Source organism: Xiphophorus hellerii, chromosome 1 (assembly GCF_003331165.1).
Source record: "Xiphophorus hellerii strain 12219 chromosome 1, Xiphophorus_hellerii-4.1, whole genome shotgun sequence".
NCBI lineage: Eukaryota > Metazoa > Chordata > Actinopteri > Cyprinodontiformes > Poeciliidae > Xiphophorus > Xiphophorus hellerii.
The window spans coordinates 6,979,719-7,002,171 of NC_045672.1; the positions used below are offsets into that span (position 1 = coordinate 6,979,719).

The 22,453-nt window shown below is 35.2% G+C and overlaps 2 protein-coding genes and 1 long non-coding RNA gene across 6 annotated transcripts in view; 1 reads left to right on the top strand and 2 right to left on the bottom strand.

The window, feature by feature from the left end:
* The window catches only part of LOC116721371 (tumor necrosis factor receptor superfamily member 14-like), a 1,133,408-nt gene that overhangs the window by 1,104,841 nt on the left and 6,114 nt on the right, over positions 1–22,453 (top strand). The window lies entirely within an intron of this gene.
* On the bottom strand, positions 79–21,230 carry LOC116721423 (tumor necrosis factor receptor superfamily member 14-like). Of its 3 annotated transcripts, XM_032565130.1 has the most exons (10): positions 21,155–21,230; positions 3,644–3,701; positions 2,454–2,547; positions 2,191–2,316; positions 1,596–1,751; positions 1,359–1,446; positions 1,092–1,273; positions 975–1,006; positions 837–882; positions 79–581 (listed from the first exon to the last, which is right to left on the bottom strand). In XM_032565130.1, exons 1-10 carry the CDS (start codon positions 21,181–21,183, stop codon positions 574–576), a joined length of 819 nt encoding a protein of 272 aa, XP_032421021.1. In that variant the 5' UTR covers positions 21,184–21,230; the 3' UTR covers positions 79–573. The 3 variants fall into 3 exon arrangements, with proteins under 3 accessions (XP_032421021.1, XP_032421032.1, XP_032421040.1); XM_032565141.1 differs by lacking the exons at positions 975–1,006; positions 1,092–1,273; positions 1,359–1,446; ... (3 more) ...; positions 3,644–3,701; positions 21,155–21,230 and adding exons at positions 18,450–18,481; positions 18,567–18,748; positions 18,834–18,921; ... (1 more) ...; positions 19,664–19,789; positions 19,927–20,026; XM_032565149.1 differs by lacking the exons at positions 79–581; positions 837–882; positions 975–1,006; ... (5 more) ...; positions 3,644–3,701; positions 21,155–21,230 and adding exons at positions 17,554–18,056; positions 18,312–18,357; positions 18,450–18,481; ... (3 more) ...; positions 19,664–19,789; positions 19,927–20,026.
* Positions 7,517–12,211, bottom strand: LOC116721528 (uncharacterized). Of its 2 annotated transcripts, none has more exons than XR_004339615.1 (2): positions 12,009–12,211; positions 7,517–8,058 (listed from the first exon to the last, which is right to left on the bottom strand). It is a non-coding gene; the product is annotated as an uncharacterized LOC116721528 (long non-coding RNA). The 2 variants fall into 2 exon arrangements; XR_004339616.1 differs by lacking the exon at positions 7,517–8,058 and adding an exon at positions 11,101–11,924.

A 22,453-nucleotide genomic window follows, 5' to 3' on the forward strand; every position in this document is an offset into this window, starting at 1 on the left:
GTAATTCGCTTCTTCACCACTTTGCTACAACAGTCACTATGGTGAATATGTCTTTGTGACAATAAAAGCATGACGGTATTTAATAAAATGAAATTTATTATGTACAAAGTTATTCATTTGTGCATTTCTATCTGCAAAAGAAAAACAATAAAAACTGTAATATTTGTTCAGGTGTTTCTAGGTTTTCAGAAAATATGAAACATATTAGCAATGTTAACATTTTATGTCAGGTTCCTGTGAAGCAGAACATGAATATCAATAAAATGATCTTAAAGTTGGTGGATCATCAGGTTTCTTTATAAAACTGTACAAATGTCTGAGGTTGGTTTCACATGGAGAAATTCATTTACTGACGATGGTGGTAAAACTTCACCCTGCAATTGGTAGGTTGCTGGTTTAATTCCTGCTCCACCGATCTCTGTCGTTGCGTCCTTCTGCAAGATAGTTCACTTGCCTTGCCTGCTGGTGCTGATCAGAGGACCTGGTGGTGTCAATGTTTGGTAGCATCACTTCTGTTAGACTGTCCCAGGGAAGCTGTGGCTACTAGCTAGTAGCTTGTCACCATCAGTGTGTTTATTGTCCTGTATAGAGAAAAGTTACCAAACCTATTAGATTTTAATAGAAACATCCAGACAGCTGCTCAACCAGAATCCTTGATATCAGATTTTAGACTATAAAGACGTTTATTTCATTCCTTAGAGAAAATAATCAAACTCAGTATTTCAGAACAATGACCAGAAAAAACTATCTATCCTATATTATTATTATTAATAATGATGATAATAATAATAATAATAATACTATTAGTATTAAGTAAAGAACAATGTTCTTCTTACCTTGTGCATTTAAACAAACTCCCTGTTCTTCTTCTTCTGCTTGGTCCTTTCATGTAGAAGACGAGACAAATTATTGACTAAACTAAATATTGTTATCAATATCTGTTCACATTACAGTTCAGTTAAAAACCTACTTACCCTTTGGGGTTTTTGTTGTTTTGTACAAATGTCTGTTAAAAATGAAATGTTACAATTATTAAAACAGTACAAAATAAAATGCTGATAATATTTTAACTACAGTTTTTTTCAACTCACTTGGTATTTCAATTTTTTTAGTTTTCCAGAGAACAACAACAACAACAATTGCTGCTGCAACTAATAAATAAACCACCAAAACACCGATCACAATTCCTGTGGTGTTGTAACTTTTTCCTCCACATTCAGCATCAGTTGAAGCTGTTCCTGCTTTTATCAGCTGAAGGTTTTCGTTTTCACATCTGAAATAACAGAAACATGAATCCAGGTAAATCATTTGGTAAAACATTATCCTGTGTTTATGCTGTTTGTAAGAGACCAGCTTACTGTGTGTGAGGCTGACATGACAACATTGTTCCATCAGAAAATGATCCACTGCTGCATTCAGAGCATTCTGTGTCTGTGGAGGCTGTTCCTGGAGAAACACAAATCACTTTAAAGTTAGTCAGAAGATTCTGATCTGATTTTTAGTTCTGACCAACATGTAACTCAGTTTATTCTTTTCAAAAGTCAGAATTAATCTAAAAATAAAAGTATTTATATGTTGAAGAGAATCAGACCAACCCATCCTGCTGATGTAATGTCCTGGTTCACAGCTCCTGTGTTTCTGTGCTACAGAACAACCTCCTGATTTAAGGTCTGTACAGTAGAATCCCTCCATTGGTTCACAAATTGTGTCTGCAGATATTACACATTGTTGCTTTACTTTCAGCCCAGCTCCTGTGAACATATTCAGATTACACATGTATGGAGAAAACTAACAGCAACATGGTGAAACTCAAGACATCTTTAAGTCAGACAGTTTGTCCAGCTGAATAATATCTGAATCGTTTACATAATTTACATTTGTGTTCAAAATAACAGCAACATCACTAACCAGATTTAGAACTGATTTTATAGAAATTATATTTCTACATTGTAAGTGAATATGTATCAGATGTAAAGTGACAGAAAACAACAAACCCAACTTTCATAAACTGAAAGTAGAAAAGGAACAACATGGAGTGAGTGAAGCAATTATTGCTGAAATATAAAAGATTTTAACTCTGCAGATATTTGAACACAACTGTTTGTGTAGTTGAGGAAGCAGATGTGCAAATGATTTCATAAAAAAAAAAAAAAAAAAAAAAAATAGAAAACAAAGTCAACATAACTGCACCTGAATCACAGGTAGAACATGGATTACATCTCTTTAGTCCGTTTGGCAGGTCCATAAATGTCCCATCTGAACATGTCTGACAGGATGTAGTTTTAAACTCTGTACAGTCTATTCTGACTTGTTCGCCTGTTGGAAAATAAACAGTTTATCATTTTAAAGAATAAGATGAGTTGCATGATGAACAAGATTCAGGCAATGAAAGCAGCCTACCTATAACAGAGTATAAATATCAGAATAAACAGTAATTCATAACTGGAACATACCAGGAGAACACATAGGACAGCACTCTTCTCCTATCCTGTATTCAGTTAGATGACATGTGATGGAATCGACTCTGATTTTTGTCATTTGAATCACCTGTGAAAATAAAAAACATTTTTCTAACAATTAGGATCAGATTGTAGCTGACAGCAGCATTTCCCTTTAAGATCAGTTATTGTTTATCCTGCTTTGATGAAACATTTTAGCAGTTTTATGTCAGCATAACATTAATTTATATCAACAGTTATTTATATTATTAGATTAGCTTCTAGTAGAGGTCAACCTGTCCTTAGCATTAGTTGCTGCAATTATTGAATTTAATTCAGTTTAGGGCTGAAATGATTCAAGTTCCTGCATTATTAAAATTCCTGGAGGAAAATGTATCTGCCTCGAAGCTTCGTTAAATTATGTTTTATTATGTAGCACCGTTTCCACCAGGGTCATTATTTATGGAGGGCAGCGCTATTACTACTGCCTATGAGTTGTTGTGAAGAGCTAGCAGCAGCATGGTGTTGAATTGTGTGGCGTTTTGTCGACAAATAAGGATTGTTGAATTTTGCGGCGCGATGGTTGGAGTACAAAAACTTTTTTGCTGTTGGAATCACGTTGTCATGGTTTTGGAGCGAATGGTAGGAATGGAGAGAGAGAGAGATCTGATTCCTCAATTAATTATAAAAATATTCTATAGATTACTCCATTACTAAAATATTCTTTTACAACAGCCCTAATTCAGTTTATTTATGAAGTTCCAATTCACAACACATTTCATCTTAAGCAACTTTACAAAACTATTTATATCAAGAAACGCAACAATATATTCAATTTAATTCTAGAAATCCAAATTTGATGACATATTTCTCTTTTTGCTTTTCTGTGAAACCTAAATGTTTTAAAGAGAATAAATACACCAATAACATAATCAGTAACATCAGTACATGTCAATCGTTTCTGACAGTAAAACCTTCTGGCAAAACTTCTATACATTTTAAAATATGTATTTTGTGTGTAGCAAATATGGAATTTGTTTTCAAGACATGTCAAACTTAAAAAGAAACTGTAAATAAATCATGGATCTGATTCTGAAGACAGAGTTTAAATCATTTATAAAATTACCATTTGTAAAAAAAAACAAAAAAAAAAAAAAACACTTTTCTAATAAAAATATAAATTGTTTTAGCATAAATAAATTTACCAGCAGCATAGATGTTGTTGCCCAAGATGTCATTGTCAAAGGCAGGATGAGGATGAAACTTGTCTAGAACAGAAAACATCTCATAGAGGATGAACCAAATTGTGACTCTTAATGCTGAAGGTCAACGTCTGTAAAACAAGAAACACAAACACATTGTTAACCTGTAGGAACTCTGGGAACTGCAGCATGAAGCAGGGCTGCAGAATATTAGGAAATCGTGCAGCATGTGATGCTGTTGTTGAATGTTGAGGTGATAATATGACTTGTGATAAATAAATAGCTAAACATTAGTGATTTCTTTCTTCTACAGTTTTTGCAAACAAACACATTGAGAAAATAAATTAAAGTTTTAAATCTGCTGTAGTTGTAATCTCTCAATGACTTTGTCATCTTAAAGCCTGGAAAATATTTTCTACTGTATTAAACAAAAATATCACTGGTCTATAGAAAAACAAATTTAATACCTTTTGTATATTGTGAAACTTTCCAGTAACAGCAACAATAATATTTTTCTGGTTACAGATTATTTTATTCCTGTTTATTACTTTTTGTTTGATGTCATCTGTTGATATTATTGCGCTGCGAACAAGATGTTTATTTTTTATTATTATATTTATTCAAATATTGTATGAAACTAGTTTGAAATTAAATTTGTAGTTTATACTTTAAATTAGGCGTCGTGGCCGCTGAGTGATGACGCTACGCATCTTCCCCGCGTTCACCCGCTCAACGCGAACTCTTAAGACAAGCAACGAAAGCAAATAAACTGACAGGTTTCATGTCTAAATCTGTTTTTTACTGATGTGGTAAAAGCGATTTGTTTGTTTCACTTTCGTTCCACCCATAAATTATTAACACAGCACGAGTTTGTTGCCAAACAAAGATAAACAGTTTTAATAAAACTCTAACCAGTAGCAACACTAGTTTTCATAACTTTGTTTCAAACTAATCCCTGAACTACAGAACAAAATTCCTCTCCGTCAAAGTTCATATTTTCAGTCTTCAGTGTTTCTCCACCCAGTTCTTCTAACAGAGGAAAACTACCGGCGTTTAAGGTCCGCCATTAAAAACACAGAGGCATAAAATGAGCAGCTAACAATGTAATTTTACCTGAAGTCTTACATCGCGATGAAGTTAGTTTTCAGTTGAATGTTCATCGTCGTCAGACATTCACTTTATGATTTACTTTGGTCAGTAATGTCATAAGATCCGTGGTTGTTGCGCTTCGTCTTGTCTTCAGGTTTGCAATACCAGACAGGAAGCTCTGCACACGCGCCGAGTTGTGCGCATATGGAAAGTATGGCAAGCCGTTTTAACATCAATTCTGTTGTACCGCGCTTACATTCCAGATATCTCAAATTGTTTTATGACTACATGTTTTAACGATTTAAGATATCTCTAATTACATTCTGACTAGTCGAAATGACGTCAGATTTACCATTGAGTTGTATGGAGAATTCAATTCAAGATATCTACAATGAATTAACTGACAATCTGAAATACACATGTAAGATATCTACAATTAAATTATGACTAAAGTAAATTCAAGATATCTCGATTTTAGTTTTGACTAGTCATAATTCTAACTAAAGACATCTCGAATGACAACATAATTCAAGATATCTTAAATGTATTTTTGGATAGGAGAAATGTAGTTTTGACTAGTGAAAACTAAATTATAGATATCTTAAAAGCAAATAGTGACTAGACAAAATTAAATTAAAGATATCTTGAATTGTAATTTTGACTAGTCAGAATTCCTTTTAAGATATCTCTAAATGAATTAGAGATATCTTAAATTATTCAGCTTTTCCATTTAAGATATCTTAAATTGACATTCTGACTAGTCAAAATGACATTACTGATATCTTGAATTAGCTTTCTGTCTAGTCAAAACGTCCCAGATTTACTAACATTTTGGCGGACAGGCATTCTGGCCTTAGGCTACTTTATTGTGCTAGTCCGTGGTCCACAATGTCAGGTCAGTCCAGCTCAAATGCTCGTGTTTTCAACACAATATTCAGCGCTGCAGCTTGTGCTCGACATAAATTAAGAAATTTATTTATTAAATTTATTCTCTGCAACAAGAAGACTTTTTCCACGTCAAGTCAAGGTAAGTAGATGTTCAGATGTCGGTTCGTATAACTGTAGCTTACCAGGCTACGTTAGCTTCGTGCTAGTGGAATAATGAAATATTAATTGGGATAATTTAAGTAGCCTATTTAGTTAGCACTGGAGTTGCTATTCGCCCTATAAAATACGGAATAGTCCAGTATTTTGCGTCCCGTATTGAAGCGATTTGTTCTCATCTCGCACCAGCAGCGGGCGAGAGGCGGGTACACCTGGACAGGTAGCCAGTCCATCGCAGTCTTTGTTCATTATGAGAAATTAAATTATTGGTTTTCACATTTTCACTTCACAATTTTCATAATCTACATGAGAAGCCGTGGTGGGCGTTCCTTATTGAAACTTATGAAAGGTGGCAACCCCCTTTTTTAATTTAGACATTAATTCAGTAACGGAAAATACTAAAACATTGAGTCGCTGCGAATCCTCATATTTGGTTCAGAAATAAAGCCAAGTTATCAAATAATTTAAAACTATAGAGGCTTTTCAAACCTCAGGAATGACAAACTGGCCGGCGATCAGCAGCGAGTTGTCTCTAATCAGCTAGAAAATAAGAAACAAAATACAAATAAACTAAATAATCTAAATTCTAAGATTTAACTGAACATGGAGAAATGGCTCCTACAATGTCTTTAAGAGTACATGCTGGATACCTTATAACAAAGGTAATAATTTCAACATTTTGTCTTTCAGAAGGAGAATGCCCTTGAAATGATACTGGAGTTTGATTCTGAAGCATCCACGGTGCCTCCACTGGGCTTTCCCCATCGTCCACAAATTAAATTCCTCCATGAGGCCAACAAAATCTTCCCAGAAGCAAATACTTGCCTTATAGTTCTCTACCTTCCTGTACACCCAGATTATGAGTCTTTCACAAAGTACATGACAGACGGGATGCTGCAGGCACCTACCTTTGGTGTTGCATAATCAGCTAATAAGTGTAATAAGCAGTTCTTTTAAAAAAGAGTTGGAATGTTTTGAAAAGTTATGTGTTTTAAAGAAAGTTATAGTAAAGGTAATGTAGTGGCCAAACTTGGAAAATATTGAATTGTAAATGCAATATTTGCTGTCTTTTTAACCACTTTTTGGTTTCACAATTTAAAGGTGGATGTTTGAGCCACACTGCAGAAACAAAAGGTCTTATCAAGTAGTTTTGGAATACTTTCTAGTGCAAATTTCTTAGTACATTAGAGATAAAACTAACATACATGTAACTTTTCATCAAGATATGAGCTTGTTTTAAGTCTAATTATTTAGCATTGTTGAAAAAATAGTTCTTTTGATGGACCAAGTTAAAAACAGGAGGAGTCACAGGACATATTAGAAAAATAGGGTTTTTTTATTTTAACCCAAAGATTATAAATAACAAAAGATAAACTGAGCTCATAAAAGAGGTCAAAGAAACAAAACTGAACTCAGGCAAAAAATGTAAACAAACTGGCTGCACAAACAAACATAACTGACCTAACAAAGAAATGACACACAGGGGTTTATATACTGGCTGATCAGACCGATTAAGACACAATAGGGGTAACTAAACAGAATACAATTACAAATAACACAAAAACAAATAACAGTACAGCTAAGTTTGGCTAAACTAAAGACCCAAAACTGAAAATCAAAAATATTAAACTTTAAATACTAACATTTACTTAAACACAAAACTTATCTAAACAAAGAAACTACAAATTCCCCCTGCCAGCAGGAAAAACATGAAAAGAATTGGAACTCAACAAAATCATATTCTACAATTAGTCAGCAATTATTGAGTTTAAAGATGCTGAACTCATCTTTGTGGCTCTCCATGGCTTTAGCAGTGTAAGGCAAGTGCATTTCAATACTGTGCTCATCTTCATCTGTCTGCAGACTCATCCTCTCAAACAACCCGCGTCCTCGCATTGTGCTTGCTCTTCTTTGTGATTGGAGCCATCATTGGCAAGCTGGTTCTTTAGAGACACAGACTGAGCACAGTGACGGACGGACGGACGCAGGAACGAAGGGACGGACAGCGTGTCTTAAAGGGCACGTACCAATGACGGCAACGGGGATGTCTTCTGGGTTTATGTTGATCTGTTTTCTTGTTTTCTTAACATTTTAAGCTACTAGCCAGGGGTTTATCTTCCTTCAACAACAACTGTGCAATGATGATAAAAATACAGCTGAGGAAAAACAAAAAAAAGTATAATTTTCCACTGCTGGACTTCACAATTTATGGTTTTTTTTTGGTTGGTGCAGTCCAATCAGCATTTAAGCCTGCTGAGCTCTGGCCCCCATCCTTTGTCTGGCAACTAGAAGGAAGGTAAGTACCGGTGGGAAAACAAACAGAATTAATCTTAAGCAAACAAAATTAACTTTAAGTTTCATATAAATACATATGCTAACTAAATGTGCGCGCTAACAAATAGAACAAATGGATTCAAATCAACTAATAAATGTTTTTATTGAAACTAAAGTGTTGTTGTGTTTATATGAAAAAATAAACTGTGCATAAAAAGAGTTACCGACATCAGAGTGTGGCCATGGATTTGGCCATCACAAGTTACATTGGCATATTAATTTCACTTATAACTGAACATCTGTCCCTTGCTATAAGTGAAATAATCTAACAATGTAATAAGTTCTTCTTCATCAATATTAAGGAAAAAATGACTTAAAACAAGCTCATATCTTGATGAAAAGTTACTTATATCTTACTTGTGTCTTATTTGAAGTGTCTTATTTGAAATCTTAGGTAAGATTTTTTTTTGTTTGTTTTTTCTGTGTAAATGGGCATTGTAGTTTAATCTTTTGTAATGATTGTTCTAGTTCATGTAATGAACTCGACTCATTTGGATTAAAAACAAAATCCAATTCTAAAGAAGCTCAAAGGTTCCAAAAGATGCATTTGAAAAGGGGGTTGGGATATACTTGTTATTTCTACATGAACATTTCCAAAAGTAGAATTTCTATTGTTCTTTCCCTCTCCAGAATGTATATTTAATTTGTCATGTCTTTAAACACCTTAACATTTTATAATTAAATTTGTAAGGTTACCTACTCATATCAGTTCCGAGTTTTATTTGTAGTAATTGTATCTTTATAACAATGCATTTGATCAAATGTTATTGATGTTTGTCACTCCTCAAACATAGTGACATGTACTTAAATCAATAAAGCATTTGCTATTTCTGCACAACAGGCCTGGTATTTCTCCTTCAGATCTGAAATATGATTGACTGCAAGATTAACTGACTGAAGTTGCTGCTGACTGAGCCTGGTTTGGGTTGGTTCTACAACTACACTAGGAACCTCTTCAGCATCAGTGGTTGGTAGTGGCCAGAGGCCATGCTGTTGCAGAAGTTCTTCAAGAGTCTCTGGTGCGTTGGAATTTTCCCCAAGCACGTTGTTAGTTGCTCTGCTGTTGGCACCCATGTTTGCCAACATCTGTTCAGTCCAGATTTGTGTTGGTGTTTTATTATTTTCTGTACGCAAGGAATGGTGGTTCCATGCCTTTCTGAATTGGTCTAGTCGGCTTTGAATCTCAGGAAGAAAAACTATGTGAAGAGAAAGTTTGTGCACATCATTGCTGTGATCCAAGAGGGCTGAATCTTCAAGATTATAAAAAGTGCTATAAAATGGTTCCAGAACATGTAAAAACACATCCCTCCAAAGACGCTCAATTCTCTGATTATGGATGGATTCCCCAGTTAGATGACTCCGATGTTCATCACCAGTGCCACTTGCACATTCTCGTCACCATGGTCTGACCTCACTAGAAGGTAAGCCATAGAGGCCTGTTGCCTTGAGAAAATGAAATAGCACTGTTGAAGCGTGATTGTCTGTGCTGCAGCTCAAGTAAGTAACTAAGCAAGAACATCCATCGATGCCACCATGGACCACAAAGCCCCACCTTGGGCCAAAAGAAAGTCGATCTGCTCTCTTATAGCTAATATGAATAGCTGGTCTACCTCCACCACCTAAAATAGAATCATATTCAAATGCCTCAGCATAATGTTTACTTTTTACATCTGTTTTTCTCTGTCTGTCTATGTCTGTCTATCCTCTACAGGTGTCCGTGTCTCCTAAAGGTGACACTATGCACTTCACACAATGTATACATTTATTCTGATATACATAATTTCCTATTGCAAATGCATGAACACAAAGCTTTAAACTTTTATAGACGCTGGAAAGCAACTTAAAGTGTGAATCAGACATGAACCGGAGGTGCGCTTTTATTTTCAGAGGAGCTAAAGCAGGGAGCTGTAATGCCTTGTGTCGTCTAGCATGTCAAAATCAAGAGCTGGCTGGCTTTACTATCATTTCCGAAGAGGCAGATAGCTTTATAGGCAGCATAAAAACTACAGCTGGTTATTACTTGACCTGGCCCGGGCTGCGGAATATTAATATTAATATGATAAAATCGCGCTCTCCGCATATCCCATTCTGAAGAACTCTTTCTATATTGTAGCAATTTCTTACAATTTTGTCCAAAACTGCCAGCGCCATTGAATGTTCAGGCAATTGTTTGGACAGCTCAGTACAGCCAAAGAGGGGCTTACACGCAATTTCTTACTTCAGATATCTAAAATTGTAATTCTGACTAGTCATAATTACGTTCGAGATATCTTAAATTATAATTACGGACGTGTGACCCTTCCGGTGACGTTATTTGAGATATCTTGAAAGGAATTTTGACTAGTCAAAATGTAATTGCAGATATCTTGAATTATTATTATTCCTAGTCAGAATGTAAATACAGATATCTTAAATTACCATTCCGGATAGTCAGAATGTAGTTTTGTCTAGTCAAGATGCAATTTTAGATATCTGCAATGCAAGGGCGTAGGTTTGGTCTAAGTTTTGGTGGGACCTTACAACTTACTGACTACCCCCCCCCCCCGACCATCTTTGACCAGTGGGGGGGGGGGGGGGGGGGGGGCACAACATTGGCTTATCACCCCCTCCCCCCAACCATAACCAGACCATACATCTTGTGTATACAACCAGATACAGTCATACTCAGCAGATCAGTTCAAGAACATTTAATTTTTTCCTTTTCAAAATTCAGCAAACATTACAAGTAAGATCAAAAGAAATATCCTCTGGATCTACTGATTATACAATTGCAGATAAGAACAAAAAATGACTTCTTGCACTTCAGGAAAAAGATCCAATTGTTGAGATATTATGCATTTAAGAGGAAAAAAGATTCATAAAATTGCTTGCTCTGCTGTCTGAGCATCCTATGTGAAAAAGTATTACATACTTAACAGACCTATTCTACCTCACATTCAGTGCTGACCTTACTAAACACCGGACTTTACCACAAATGCGTTGCGTGATAGATATCTAACTTATGGGTCCCCTCACTGTACTTACAGCCGAGGTAGCGAAATAACTTCTAATGTCTGTCGTCCTTTTCTTTTTTGGTGGCGACATGGAGACTCATAATAAATGTCAAACTCAGAAGGAGACGCGTTCACTTTCAGCACCATGGACCAAGCTTCCGTTCCGCGTGTGACCAGCTGGCCGCCGCCTGTTGCAGCCAATCAAAGAACGTAGATCCACGTTCTGTGAGCCAATAGCGGGTCGTCATAGTTCATAACAGCGAATTTTAAAATGAATGCTACCACTGCGTAGTATATTGAAATATTAAACTAATCAATGTAGATTTTCGTTTATTTATTTTGTTTTGGTTAAAAAATACATATGTTTTTTTTTTTTTTTAATTAATATGGCAAAAATTGGTCGGGACTATTTTATATCCCTTGAATATTGGTCGTGACATGTCACGACCGTCCACACCCAAACCTACGCCAATGCTGCAATGTAATTACGGAAAGTCAGACGAAACCGAATTTATCCTCAAACGGCTTGCCATAGTCTCCTTGTTCACGCGCTCAACCTTGATATCTCTCAGCAATAAACAACAAAAGCAACATATTAACTTAAGCAAATAAACAGTTACAGGTTTCATGTCTAAATCTGTTTTACTGATGTGGTAAAAGCGATTTGTTTGTTACATTTTCGTTTCACAGTTTTAATTAAACTCTAACCAGTAGCAACACTAGTTTTCATATCTTTGTTTCAAACTAATCCCTGAACTACAGAACAGAACTCCTCTCATCAAAGTTCATATTTTCAGTCTTCTGTGTTTCTCCACCCAGTTCTTCTAACAGAGGAAAACAACCGGCGTTTAAGGCCCGCCTTTAAAAACACAGAGGCCTGAAATGAGCAGCTAACAATGTAATTTTACCTGAAGTCTTACATCGCGATGAAGTTAGTTTTCAGTTGAATGTTCATCATCGTCAGACATTCACTTTATGATTTCATTTGGTCAGCAACGTCCTAAGATCCGTGGTTGATTTTCTTCGTGTTCTGCTGTAGAGATCTTGTGATTCTGTTCCTCTGTGGAAATCTGTTCCCCCTGCGTCGGGAGCGCGCATTGCAGCCAGAGAGGCGGATCTGACCATTTTCAAGCTGAGTGAAGCTGACACCCCACCCACCTGATCGATTTCTCGGTAAACAACTCATATAATCATGTCAAGGTTGTAACATTCAGTTTATTCGGCAGCTGTTGTTTTAAAAATTGTAAAATAAATAAATAAACGAGGTTTTCTTACACTGGTTTGTGTTGTTATTTTAAACGCCAAGAGAATCGGTCTTTTTCCAACTTTTGTCACTTAAGTCTGACAAATAAAAGTCAGTCACCAAACACAGTTTTCCAACACGTAGTGTGTATTTCTCATTTTTCATTGCTGATATAAGAGGATGGAAGCTGGTTGATAGCAGGGCACAAAAATGAAGACTTCCTGAAAAGATAAGAGTGTAGACTTTCTGGTAAATCCTGGTCTAATGTAAAATATGACAGATTACTGGATTAAGGACATTTCTAGTATACTACATGCTATCACACATAATATTTTTTGAGAATTTGGAAACAGTTGCTCTTTATTTCCCAAAGTTATGGGGGGAGGAGAGGAGAGAATGGATATTTCAGCTGCCTGAAATTATCTGTTCCCCCTCCATAAAATGGAAAGAAACTAATTTACCTGCAAGTCTTTAACTCTGTTTATTCCTTTCATCATTAACAATAAATCATCTAAGTTTGAAAACATTTGCTCATTATTTGACAAAGTTATGAGGGGGAACCACATATTTTAGCTCACTGTTGCCCCTCCATAAAATGGGAATAAATCAATTTACCAGAAAGTCTTTAACTGTGTTTATTCTTCTCTTCATGAAGATTTGTTGGTAAATTATTTTGTTCCCATGTTATTGAGGGGGAACAGATTATTTCAGGCAGCTAAAATATGTGGTTCCCCCTTATAACTTTGGCAACTAAGAAGCAAATGTCACCAAATCCACAGGATTTGTTGTTGATGAAGAGAGAAATAAACATAGTTAAAGAGTTTGTGAAAAAATAATAAGGTCCCATGTCATGGAGGGGAACATGCTGGAGGGACTATGTCTCTCAGCTGGCCTGGAAACCCCTTGGATTCCCCTGGAGGAGCTGGAACAAGTGGCTGGAGAGAGAGAGGGAAGTCTGGGCCTCCATTCTGAAGCTGCTACCCCCGAAACCCGACCCTGGATAAAGAGGAAGAAAATGGATGGATGGATGGATGGATGGATGATTGGATGGATGGATGGATGGATGGATGGATGATCCTCCAATAATCTCTATTTGCATTTTTAATAATTCTTCTTACATTTGCTTGCAATTTCTTGTATTCATTCAGATTCTGAAAGTTGTAATTTCTTTTTAATAATTTGAAAGCTTTATTTCATTTCTTGACAACCTCAGTACATTCTGATGTCCACCAGGGTAAAAACCTTCTTTCCCTTCCCCCACCTTCCTTCCTTATAGCCTGATTAGCTGCTTCTAAGAAAGCATTACATAATTTAAATCATCAATTCTACTACTCATATCCACTTTTAACATTTTTATTTCACTACAATTCCTAAATGTTTCCCAATCTGCAGACCTAAAACACCATTTCTTTATCCCTTTTATACAATACCTCTCTATATTTAACTTTATTTCAGTCATAACAGGATAATGATCACTTCCTATAGTTGTTTTATTGATTACTTTCCATAAACAAACACCTGCTATAGAATTTGAAACTAATGTTAAATCAATTGCTGACTCTGTATTATCTCTAAAATTAATTCTGGTTCCACTTCCATCATTTAGACATACCACATTTTTAACATCCATTGTTTCTTCTATGATATCCAAATTTTGATCATTATGATGACTCCATAATGAGTTATGCCCATTAAAGTCCCCACACCAAACAACTTTACCCTCTAAATAAACACCAAGTTCCTCCATTAAATCTATGGAAAATCTTTTACATGGATTATAGAAGTTGATTCTTTTAAATTGCCCATTTACTGTCCAAATTTCAATAACAATATATTCTAACTCTCTTCCTTAATAATCTAAATTGAATTCCTTGTTTTATGAATATTATACATTCTCCTCCAGATCCTCCATCTCTGTCTCCTCTAATGCTTTCATATCCTTTTAAAACAAAATCAAGCCAAGTTTCCTGGATACATATAATATCTAGATCTTCTTTAAATTCTCTAACAAATCCTTTAAACTCTTGTCCATTTGCAATAAGTCTTCTAGCGTTTCATTGTAAGATGATCAGTTTTTGTCTTCCTGTCCTCCTGCCTTTCCTTCTGCCCCTATAGCCTCTTATTGCCTTATCACATCTCTTGGCTTCACTCTTTTAGCAGCTTCTGCATAATTTATACTACTATTGACTTTCTTTCACCTTCAGCTGTTCTCATCAATCTTTTCATTTTGCTGACTTCACCTCCATAAATACTGCGTCTGAACTTTTCTAAATCTTCCCCCACTGGAATACCTCTGATCACCCCTCTTACTATTTTATCCTCTCCCACAATCTTTATCTGAGTAATCTTATTTTTTTACAAATACTCTGGGTGTTCATCACTTTGTTTTTCTGTTCTTCATCTTTCACTGTAACCAACAGATTCCCATCTCTAAGGATCTTAGCAAATGTCAGCTCTCCAAACTTCTTTTTTTAATTTTCTCAACAGAGCTAACGGACTGAGTTGAATACCTTCATCCTCCTTCCTAAACTTTATGATTGGTTTAGATTCCTCCCTAACTTTCCTCTTACAAACTACGTTATTTTCATCCAAACTATTTCCTTCAAGACTCTGTTTACTACTTTGTGTCTCTGACAAGTTATCTTCTTTTCTCTCTCTTCCCGATCCTCTACTACCACGCACTGGAGTCCAGTCACCTAAATCCATCTCATCATCTCCATCATCCTCAACCTGAGGATGATGAAGGAGTTCAGTCACAAACCAGTTTTATGCCAGCTGCAGTTTTTGTGTCGATTCTGCTCTGTTACCTTCAGATTCGGCTCCCTCTTTTTCTTTTTCTTCCTCTTCTTGAGATTTATTGGTGGTTGGCAAAAAAAAATAATTACAACCATCTATTGGAGTGAAGTGTGGATTGGGACGCCAAATGTGTGTGTGTGTGTGTATATATACAGTACAGACCAAAAGTTTGGACACACCTTTTAATTCAATGAGTTTCCTTTATTTTCATGACTATTGACATTGTAGATTCACACTGAAGGCATCAAAACTATGAATAACACATGTGGAAATATGCACTAAACAAAAAAGCGTAAAACAACTGAAAATACCCCTTATATTCTAGTTTCTTCAAAGTAGCAACCTTTTGCTGTGATTACTGCTTTGCACACACTCTGCATTTTCTTGATGAGCTTCAAGAGGTAGTCACCTGAAATGGTTTTCACTTCATAGGTGTGCCCTGTCAGGTTAATAAGTGGGATTTCTTGCCTTATAAATAGTCATGAAAATAAAGAAAACCCATTGAATTAGAAGATGTGTCCAAACTTGCTGGTGTGTTTGGGCTCATTGTATCAGAACCCAAGTTGGTTTCAGCTTGAGGTCACCAACAGATGACAGGATGTTCTCCTTCAAGCTGTTTTGCTCAACAGCAGAATTCATGGTTATATTTATTACACCAAATCTTCCTGAAGCAGCAAAACAGCCCAGATCATCACACTACCACCATCATGTTTTACTGCTGGTGTGATCTTTTTCTGAATGCTGTGCTATTTTACTCCACATCTAGTGGGACACACACAGAGTCCACAGAAAGTTTTCCTAAGTCTTGAGGATCATCAAGGTCAGTTCTTTTTGATCGTTCTCATTTGTTCCTGAATTTCTCTGGACCTCAGAATGATGTCTGGCTTTTTTTTTTTGATCTTCTTCATTTTGTCAGGCAGGTTATGGCTTGATTAAGATCAGCTGTGGCAGACAGTTACCATTCCAGGTTGTAGCTAGAGACAATGAACTCAGGTGTGATAAACCAGTTATGTTATGATTTAACAGGTCAGGGAAATCAATTTTTCACACAAGGTCATGTAGGTTTGAACTTTTTTCTTTCTTAATAAGTAAAACTGCAATTTATTTTTGTTTTGTCAGCTTAATGTCTGTTTTGTTACTTTTGTTGTCTTTGACTAATATTTAAAATGGTTTATTTTCTGAAACAGTGAAGTGTGACAAATATGTAACAAAAGAAAATTAGAAAGTGAACAACTATTTTTTTCCACACCTCTGTACATGAATGCATATGATGAACCATTTTGTTCCTCTGTGCCAGCCCACCACTGTTTGAAACTTCACCATTATTGGATTCATCCTGTTGCTCCTTCTCTTCCTCTGGATCTGTTACCAGAACCGACCACATGGGGAAAGTTCTGGATCTTAATGTAAGTGCAGGAGCAAACACTGCTGACATTATCTTGGCATCAGACTGACGTGTGTCTGGAAATGGTTTAGCAGGGAGTCTCCTTCTCTCTTATCTTCTAGAATACTTTGTTCTGGACATACATCGATTTCCATGAAGTCGCAAAAAGTGGTAAAACACCAGATGGAGGCAAAGCTGAACTAAGTACTATGGAAAATGTTTAGGTTCATATTTTCAGTCTTCCGTGTTTCTCCAAACAATCCTTCGAGAAAGATTGTGGACAAACGCCGAAGAATCTGAAGGAGTTCTTCTTCGTTTCTATTCTTTTTCTTCTTCGTTTCTATTCTTCTTCTTCGTTTCTATTCTTTTCTTCTTCTTCTTCGTTTCTATCTTTTTCTTATTATTTTCTATTATGGCGGATCACAAGCAAATTTAAGGTGTATACCGCCACCTGCTGTACACGAGTGTGTAGCAACATTTCTTTACATCTATCAAATTCAATTTTTAAATTTTGTATTCTGAAGATAAATAAATAATGCTTTCCTTATTCTGTAAATATGCATTATGCCTCATTCATTACATAATATTCCTTTAAGACTCCATTCTTGACCTGTGCTTCCAACCATTCTTCTCAATTTCTTCCTTTCATGTTCATGTCTTAGTTCATCAATGTGTTCTACATTTTCTTTCTCTCCACATCCTTCACATTTATCATTATTTTTCCTCCCTATTAAATATAAAATATATATATCTGTTCTTCAAAGAGACATCAAAACAAGTCAGAGTCTGACTATATTATTATTACAGTCAGAAGCAGAAAATTCAACATAGCAACGACTCCAGTTTCAGGTTTTCTTCATTTCTCAGCTGGCATCTAAATTAACTTCTTATCTAAAATTATATAATCTATAGTCTCTACTGAGCAGAACAAATGAACACATGAATGGATCTGGTAATTCGCTTCTTCACCACTTTGCTACAACAGTCACTATGGTGAATATGTCTTTGTGACAATAAAAGCATGACGGTATTTAATAAAATGAAATTTATTATGTACAAAGTTATTCATTTGTGCATTTCTATCTGCAAAAGAAAAACAATAAAAACTGTAATATTTGTTCAGGTGTTTCTAGGTTTTCAGAAAATATGAAACATATTAGCAATGTTAACATTTTATGTCAGGTTCCTGTGAAGCAGAACATGAATATCAATAAAATGATCTTAAAGTTGGTGGATCATCAGGTTTCTTTATAAAACTGTACAAATGTCTGAGGTTGGTTTCACATGGAGAAATTCATTTACTGACGATGGTGGTAAAACTTCACCCTGCAATTGGTAGGTTGCTGGTTTAATTCCTGCTCCACCGATCTCTGTCGTTGCGTCCTTCTGCAAGATAGTTCACTTGCCTTGCCTGCTGGTGCTGATCAGAGGACCTGGTGGTGTCAATGTTTGGTAGCATCACTTCTGTTAGACTGTCCCAGGGAAGCTGTGGCTACTAGCTAGTAGCTTGTCACCATCAGTGTGTTTATTGTCCTGTATAGAGAAAAGTTACCAAACCTATTAGATTTTAATGGAAACATCCAGACAGCTGCTCAACCAGAATCCTTGATATCAGATTTTAGACTATAAAGACGTTTATTTCATTCCTTAGAGAAAATAATCAAACTCAGTATTTCAGAACAATGACCAGAAAAAACTATCTATCCTATATTATTATTATTAATAATGATGATAATAATAATAATAATAATACTATTAGTATTAAGTAAAGAACAAAGTTCTTCTTACCTTGTACATTCAAACAAACTCTCTGTTCTTCTTCTTCTGCTTGGTCCTTTCATGTAGAAGACAAGACAAATTATTGACTAAACTAAATATTGTTATCAATATCTGTTCACATTACAGTTCAGTTAAAAACCTACTTACCCTTTGGGGTTTTTGTCGTTTTGTACAAATGTCTGTTAAAAATGAAATGTTACAATTATTAAAACAGTACAAAATAAAATGCTGATAATATTTTAACTACAGTTTTTTTCAACTCACTTGGTATTTCAATTTTTTTAGTTTTCCAGAGAACAACAACAACAACAATTGCTGCTGCAACTAATAAATAAACCACCAAAACACCGATCACAATTCCTGTGGTGTTGTAACTTTTTCCTCCACATTCAGCATCAGTTGAAGCTGTTCCTGCTTTTATCAGCTGAAGGTTTTCGTTTTCACATCTGAAATAACACAAACATGAATCCAGGTAAATCATTTGGTAAAACATTATCCTGTGTTTATGCTGTTTGTAAGAGACCAGCTTACTGTGTGTGAGGCTGACATGACAACATTGTTCCATCAGAAAATGATCCACTGCTGCATTCAGAGCATTCTGTGTCTGTGGAGGCTGTTCCTGGAGAAACACAAATCACTTTAAAGTTAGTCAGAAGATTCTGATCTGATTTTTAGTTCTGACCAACATGTAACTCAGTTTATTCTTTTCAAAAGTCAGAATTAATCTAAAAATAAAAGTATTTATATGTTGAAGAGAATCAGACCAACCCATCCTGCTGATGTAATGTCCTGGTTCACAGCTCCTGTGTTTCTGTGCTACAGAACAACCTCCTGATTTAAGGTCTGTACAGTAGAATCCCTCCATTGGTTCACAAACTGTGTCTGCAGATCGTTCACATTGTTGCTTTACTTTCAGCCCAGCTCCTGTGAACATATTCAGATTACACATGTATGGAGAAAACTAACAGCAACATGGTGAAACTCAAGACATCTTTAAGTCAGACAGTTTGTCCAGCTGAATAATATCTGAATCGTTTACATAATTTACATTTGTGTTCAAAATAACAGCAACATCACTAACCAGTTTTAGCACTGATTTTATAGAAATTATATTTCTACATTGTAAGTGAATATGTATCAGATGTAAAGTGACAGAAAACAACAAACCCAACTTTCATAAACTGAAAGTAGAAAAGGAACAACATGGAGTGAGTGAAGCATTTATTGCTGAAATATAAAAGATTTTAACACACTGCAGATATTTGAACACAACTGTTTGTGTAGTTGAGGAAGCAGATGTGAAAATGATTTCATAAAAAAAATAAAAATAAAAATAGAAAACAAAGTCAACATAACGGCACCTGAATCACAGGTAGAAGATGGATTACATCTTTTTAGTCCATTTGGCAGGTCCATAAATGTCCCATCTGAACATTTCTGACAGATTGTACTTTTAAACTCTGTGCAGTCTGTTCTGACTTGATGACCTGTTGAAAAATAAACAGTTTATCATTTTAAAGAATAAGATGGGTTGCATGATGAACAAGATTCAGGCAATGAAAGCAGCCTATCTATAACAGAGTATAAATATCAGAATAAACAATAATTCATAACTGGAACATACCAGGAGAACACAAAGGACAGCACTCTTCTCCTATCCTGTATTCAGTTAGATGACATGTGATGGAATCGACTCTGATTTTTGTCATTTGAATCACCTGTGAAAAGAAAAACATTTTTTCTAACAATTAGGATCAGATTGTAGCTGACAGCAGCATTTCCCTTTAAGATCATTTATTGTTTATCCTGCTTTGATGAGACATTTTAGCAGTTCTATGTCAGCATAACATTAATTTATATCAACAGTTATTTATATTATTAGATTAGCTTCTAATAGAGGTCAACCTGTTCTTAGCATTAGTTGCTGCAATTATTGAATTTAATTCAGTTTAGGGCTGAAAAGATTCGAGTTCCTGGATTATTAAAATTCCTGGAGGAAAATGTATCTGCCTTGAAGCTTCGTTAAATTATGTTTTATTATGTAGCACCGTTTCCACCAGGGTCATTATTTGTGGAGGGCAGCGCTATTACTACTGCCTATGAGTTGTTGTGAAGTGCTAGTAGCAGCATGGTGTTGAATTGTGTGGCGTTTTGTCGACAAATAAGGATTGTTGAATTTTGCGGCGCGATGGTTGGAGTACAAAAACTTTTTTGCTGTTGGAATCACGTTGTCATGGTTTTGGAGCGAATGGTAGGAATGGAGAGAGAGAGAGAGATCTGATTCCTCGATTAATTATAAAAATATTCTATAGATTACTTCATTACTACAATATTCTTTTACAACAGCCCTAATTCAGTTTATTTATGAAGTTCCAATTCACAACACATTTCATCTTAAGCAACTTTACAAGACTATTTATATCAAGAAACACAACAATATATTCAATTCAATTCCAGAAATCCAAATTTGATGACATATTTCTCTTTTTGCTTTTCTGTGAAACCGAAATGTTTTAAAGAGAATAAATACACCAATAACATAATCAGTAACATCAGTACATGTCAATCGTTTCTGACAGTAAAACTCTCTGGCAAAACTTCTATACATTTTAAAATATGTATTTTGTGTGTCGCAAAAAGGGAATTTGTTTTCAAGATATGTCAAACTTAAAAAGAAACTGTAAATAAATCATGGATCTGATTCTGAAGACAGAATTTAAATCACTTATAAAATTACCATTTTGTAAAAAAAACACTTTTCTAATGAAAATATAAATTGTTTTAGCATAAATAAATTTACTAGCAGCACAGATGTTGTTGCCCAAGATGTCATTGTCAAAGGCAGGATGAAACTTGTCTGGAACAGAAAACATCCTCTCATAGAGGATGAACCAAATTGTGGCTCCTAATGCTGAAGGTCAACATCTGTAAAACAAGAAACACAAACATAAATAAATAGCTAAACATTATGATGTCTTTATTCTACAGTTTTTTGCAAACAAACACATTGAGAAAATAAATTAAAGTTTTAAATCTGCTGTAGTTGTAATCTCTCAATGACTTTGTCATCTTAAAGCCTGGAAAATATTTCCTGCTGTATTAAACAAAAATATCACTGGTCTATAGAAAAACAAATTTAATACCTTTTGTATATTGTGAAACTTTCCAGTAACAGCAACAGTAATATTTTTCTGGTTACAGATTATTTTATTCCTGTTTATTACGTTTTATTTGATGTCATCTGTTGATATTATTGTGCTGCGAACAAGGTGTTTATTTTTTATTATTATTATATTTATTCAAATATTGGATGAAACTAGTTTGAAATTAGGTTTGTAGTTTATACTTTAAATTAGGCGCGCGACCCAACGCGGCGTCGCGGCCAAAATCCCAGGGTTCACGACCTGAGTGAAGTTGGCCCCCCCACCTTTTTCAAATCAGACAAAATTGGTGTCAAACGTTTGTGCTACGTTTGTGCTGGTTTGTGCAGCAAAATTTTTTGTTTGTGCTGCTATCATTTTAAAGATATAAAGAAATGTTTTTAGAGGTCATCAAAGGTCAACCAGCCCCCCCACCTTCTTCAAATCAGACGAAATGCGTGTCAATCAACTCGGCTACGTTTGTGCTGGTTTGTGCAGCAAAAATTTTCGTTTGTGCTGCTATCATTCTAAAGATATAAAGAAAAATGTTCTCCAGGGGTATTTAAAATATATATATATAAAATATTTTATGTTTTTGTATAGCAAAAATTGTCATTTGTACTGCTATCATTTTGTAAGTTGCTAACGAATGTGAATACTTTAATTTTCACCTGGAAGAAATTCAATTCAAACTTGGTCTTATTTCGAATGAACAGGTTGCTACAATGCCTCCCAAAACAACCTTGGTGACCTGTACCTTAGCTTCTGATCACTAGAGGGTGCTATTAGACAAACTGTACTTTTTAAATACAAAAAATAAGAAAATAACCAAACATGTGCTTGGCATGTACTCAGCCCTTTTGAGGTCAATGTTATGATCGACAGCAACACTTCTTTTCAATACTTCATAGCAGTGCATCAAGGTAAGTTTGTCCACTTGCACCTGCAGTATGCAAGATTCATAAAAGGAATGTATTTTTACATATTTTCCAAAATTGTTACTGTTTCAGT

Coding starts and splice junctions, on each gene's coding strand:
- LOC116721423 (XM_032565130.1), bottom strand. CDS start 21,183: ATGAGAGGATGTTTTCTGTTCCAGACAAG. Junction 2,548..3,643: donor CAACAACATCTATGCTGCTG/GTAAATTTATTT, acceptor TTATTTTCACAG/GTGATTCAAATGACAAAAAT. Junction 883..974: donor AACAACAAAAACCCCAAAGG/GTAAGTAGGTTT, acceptor TCTACATGAAAG/GACCAAGCAGAAGAAGAAGA.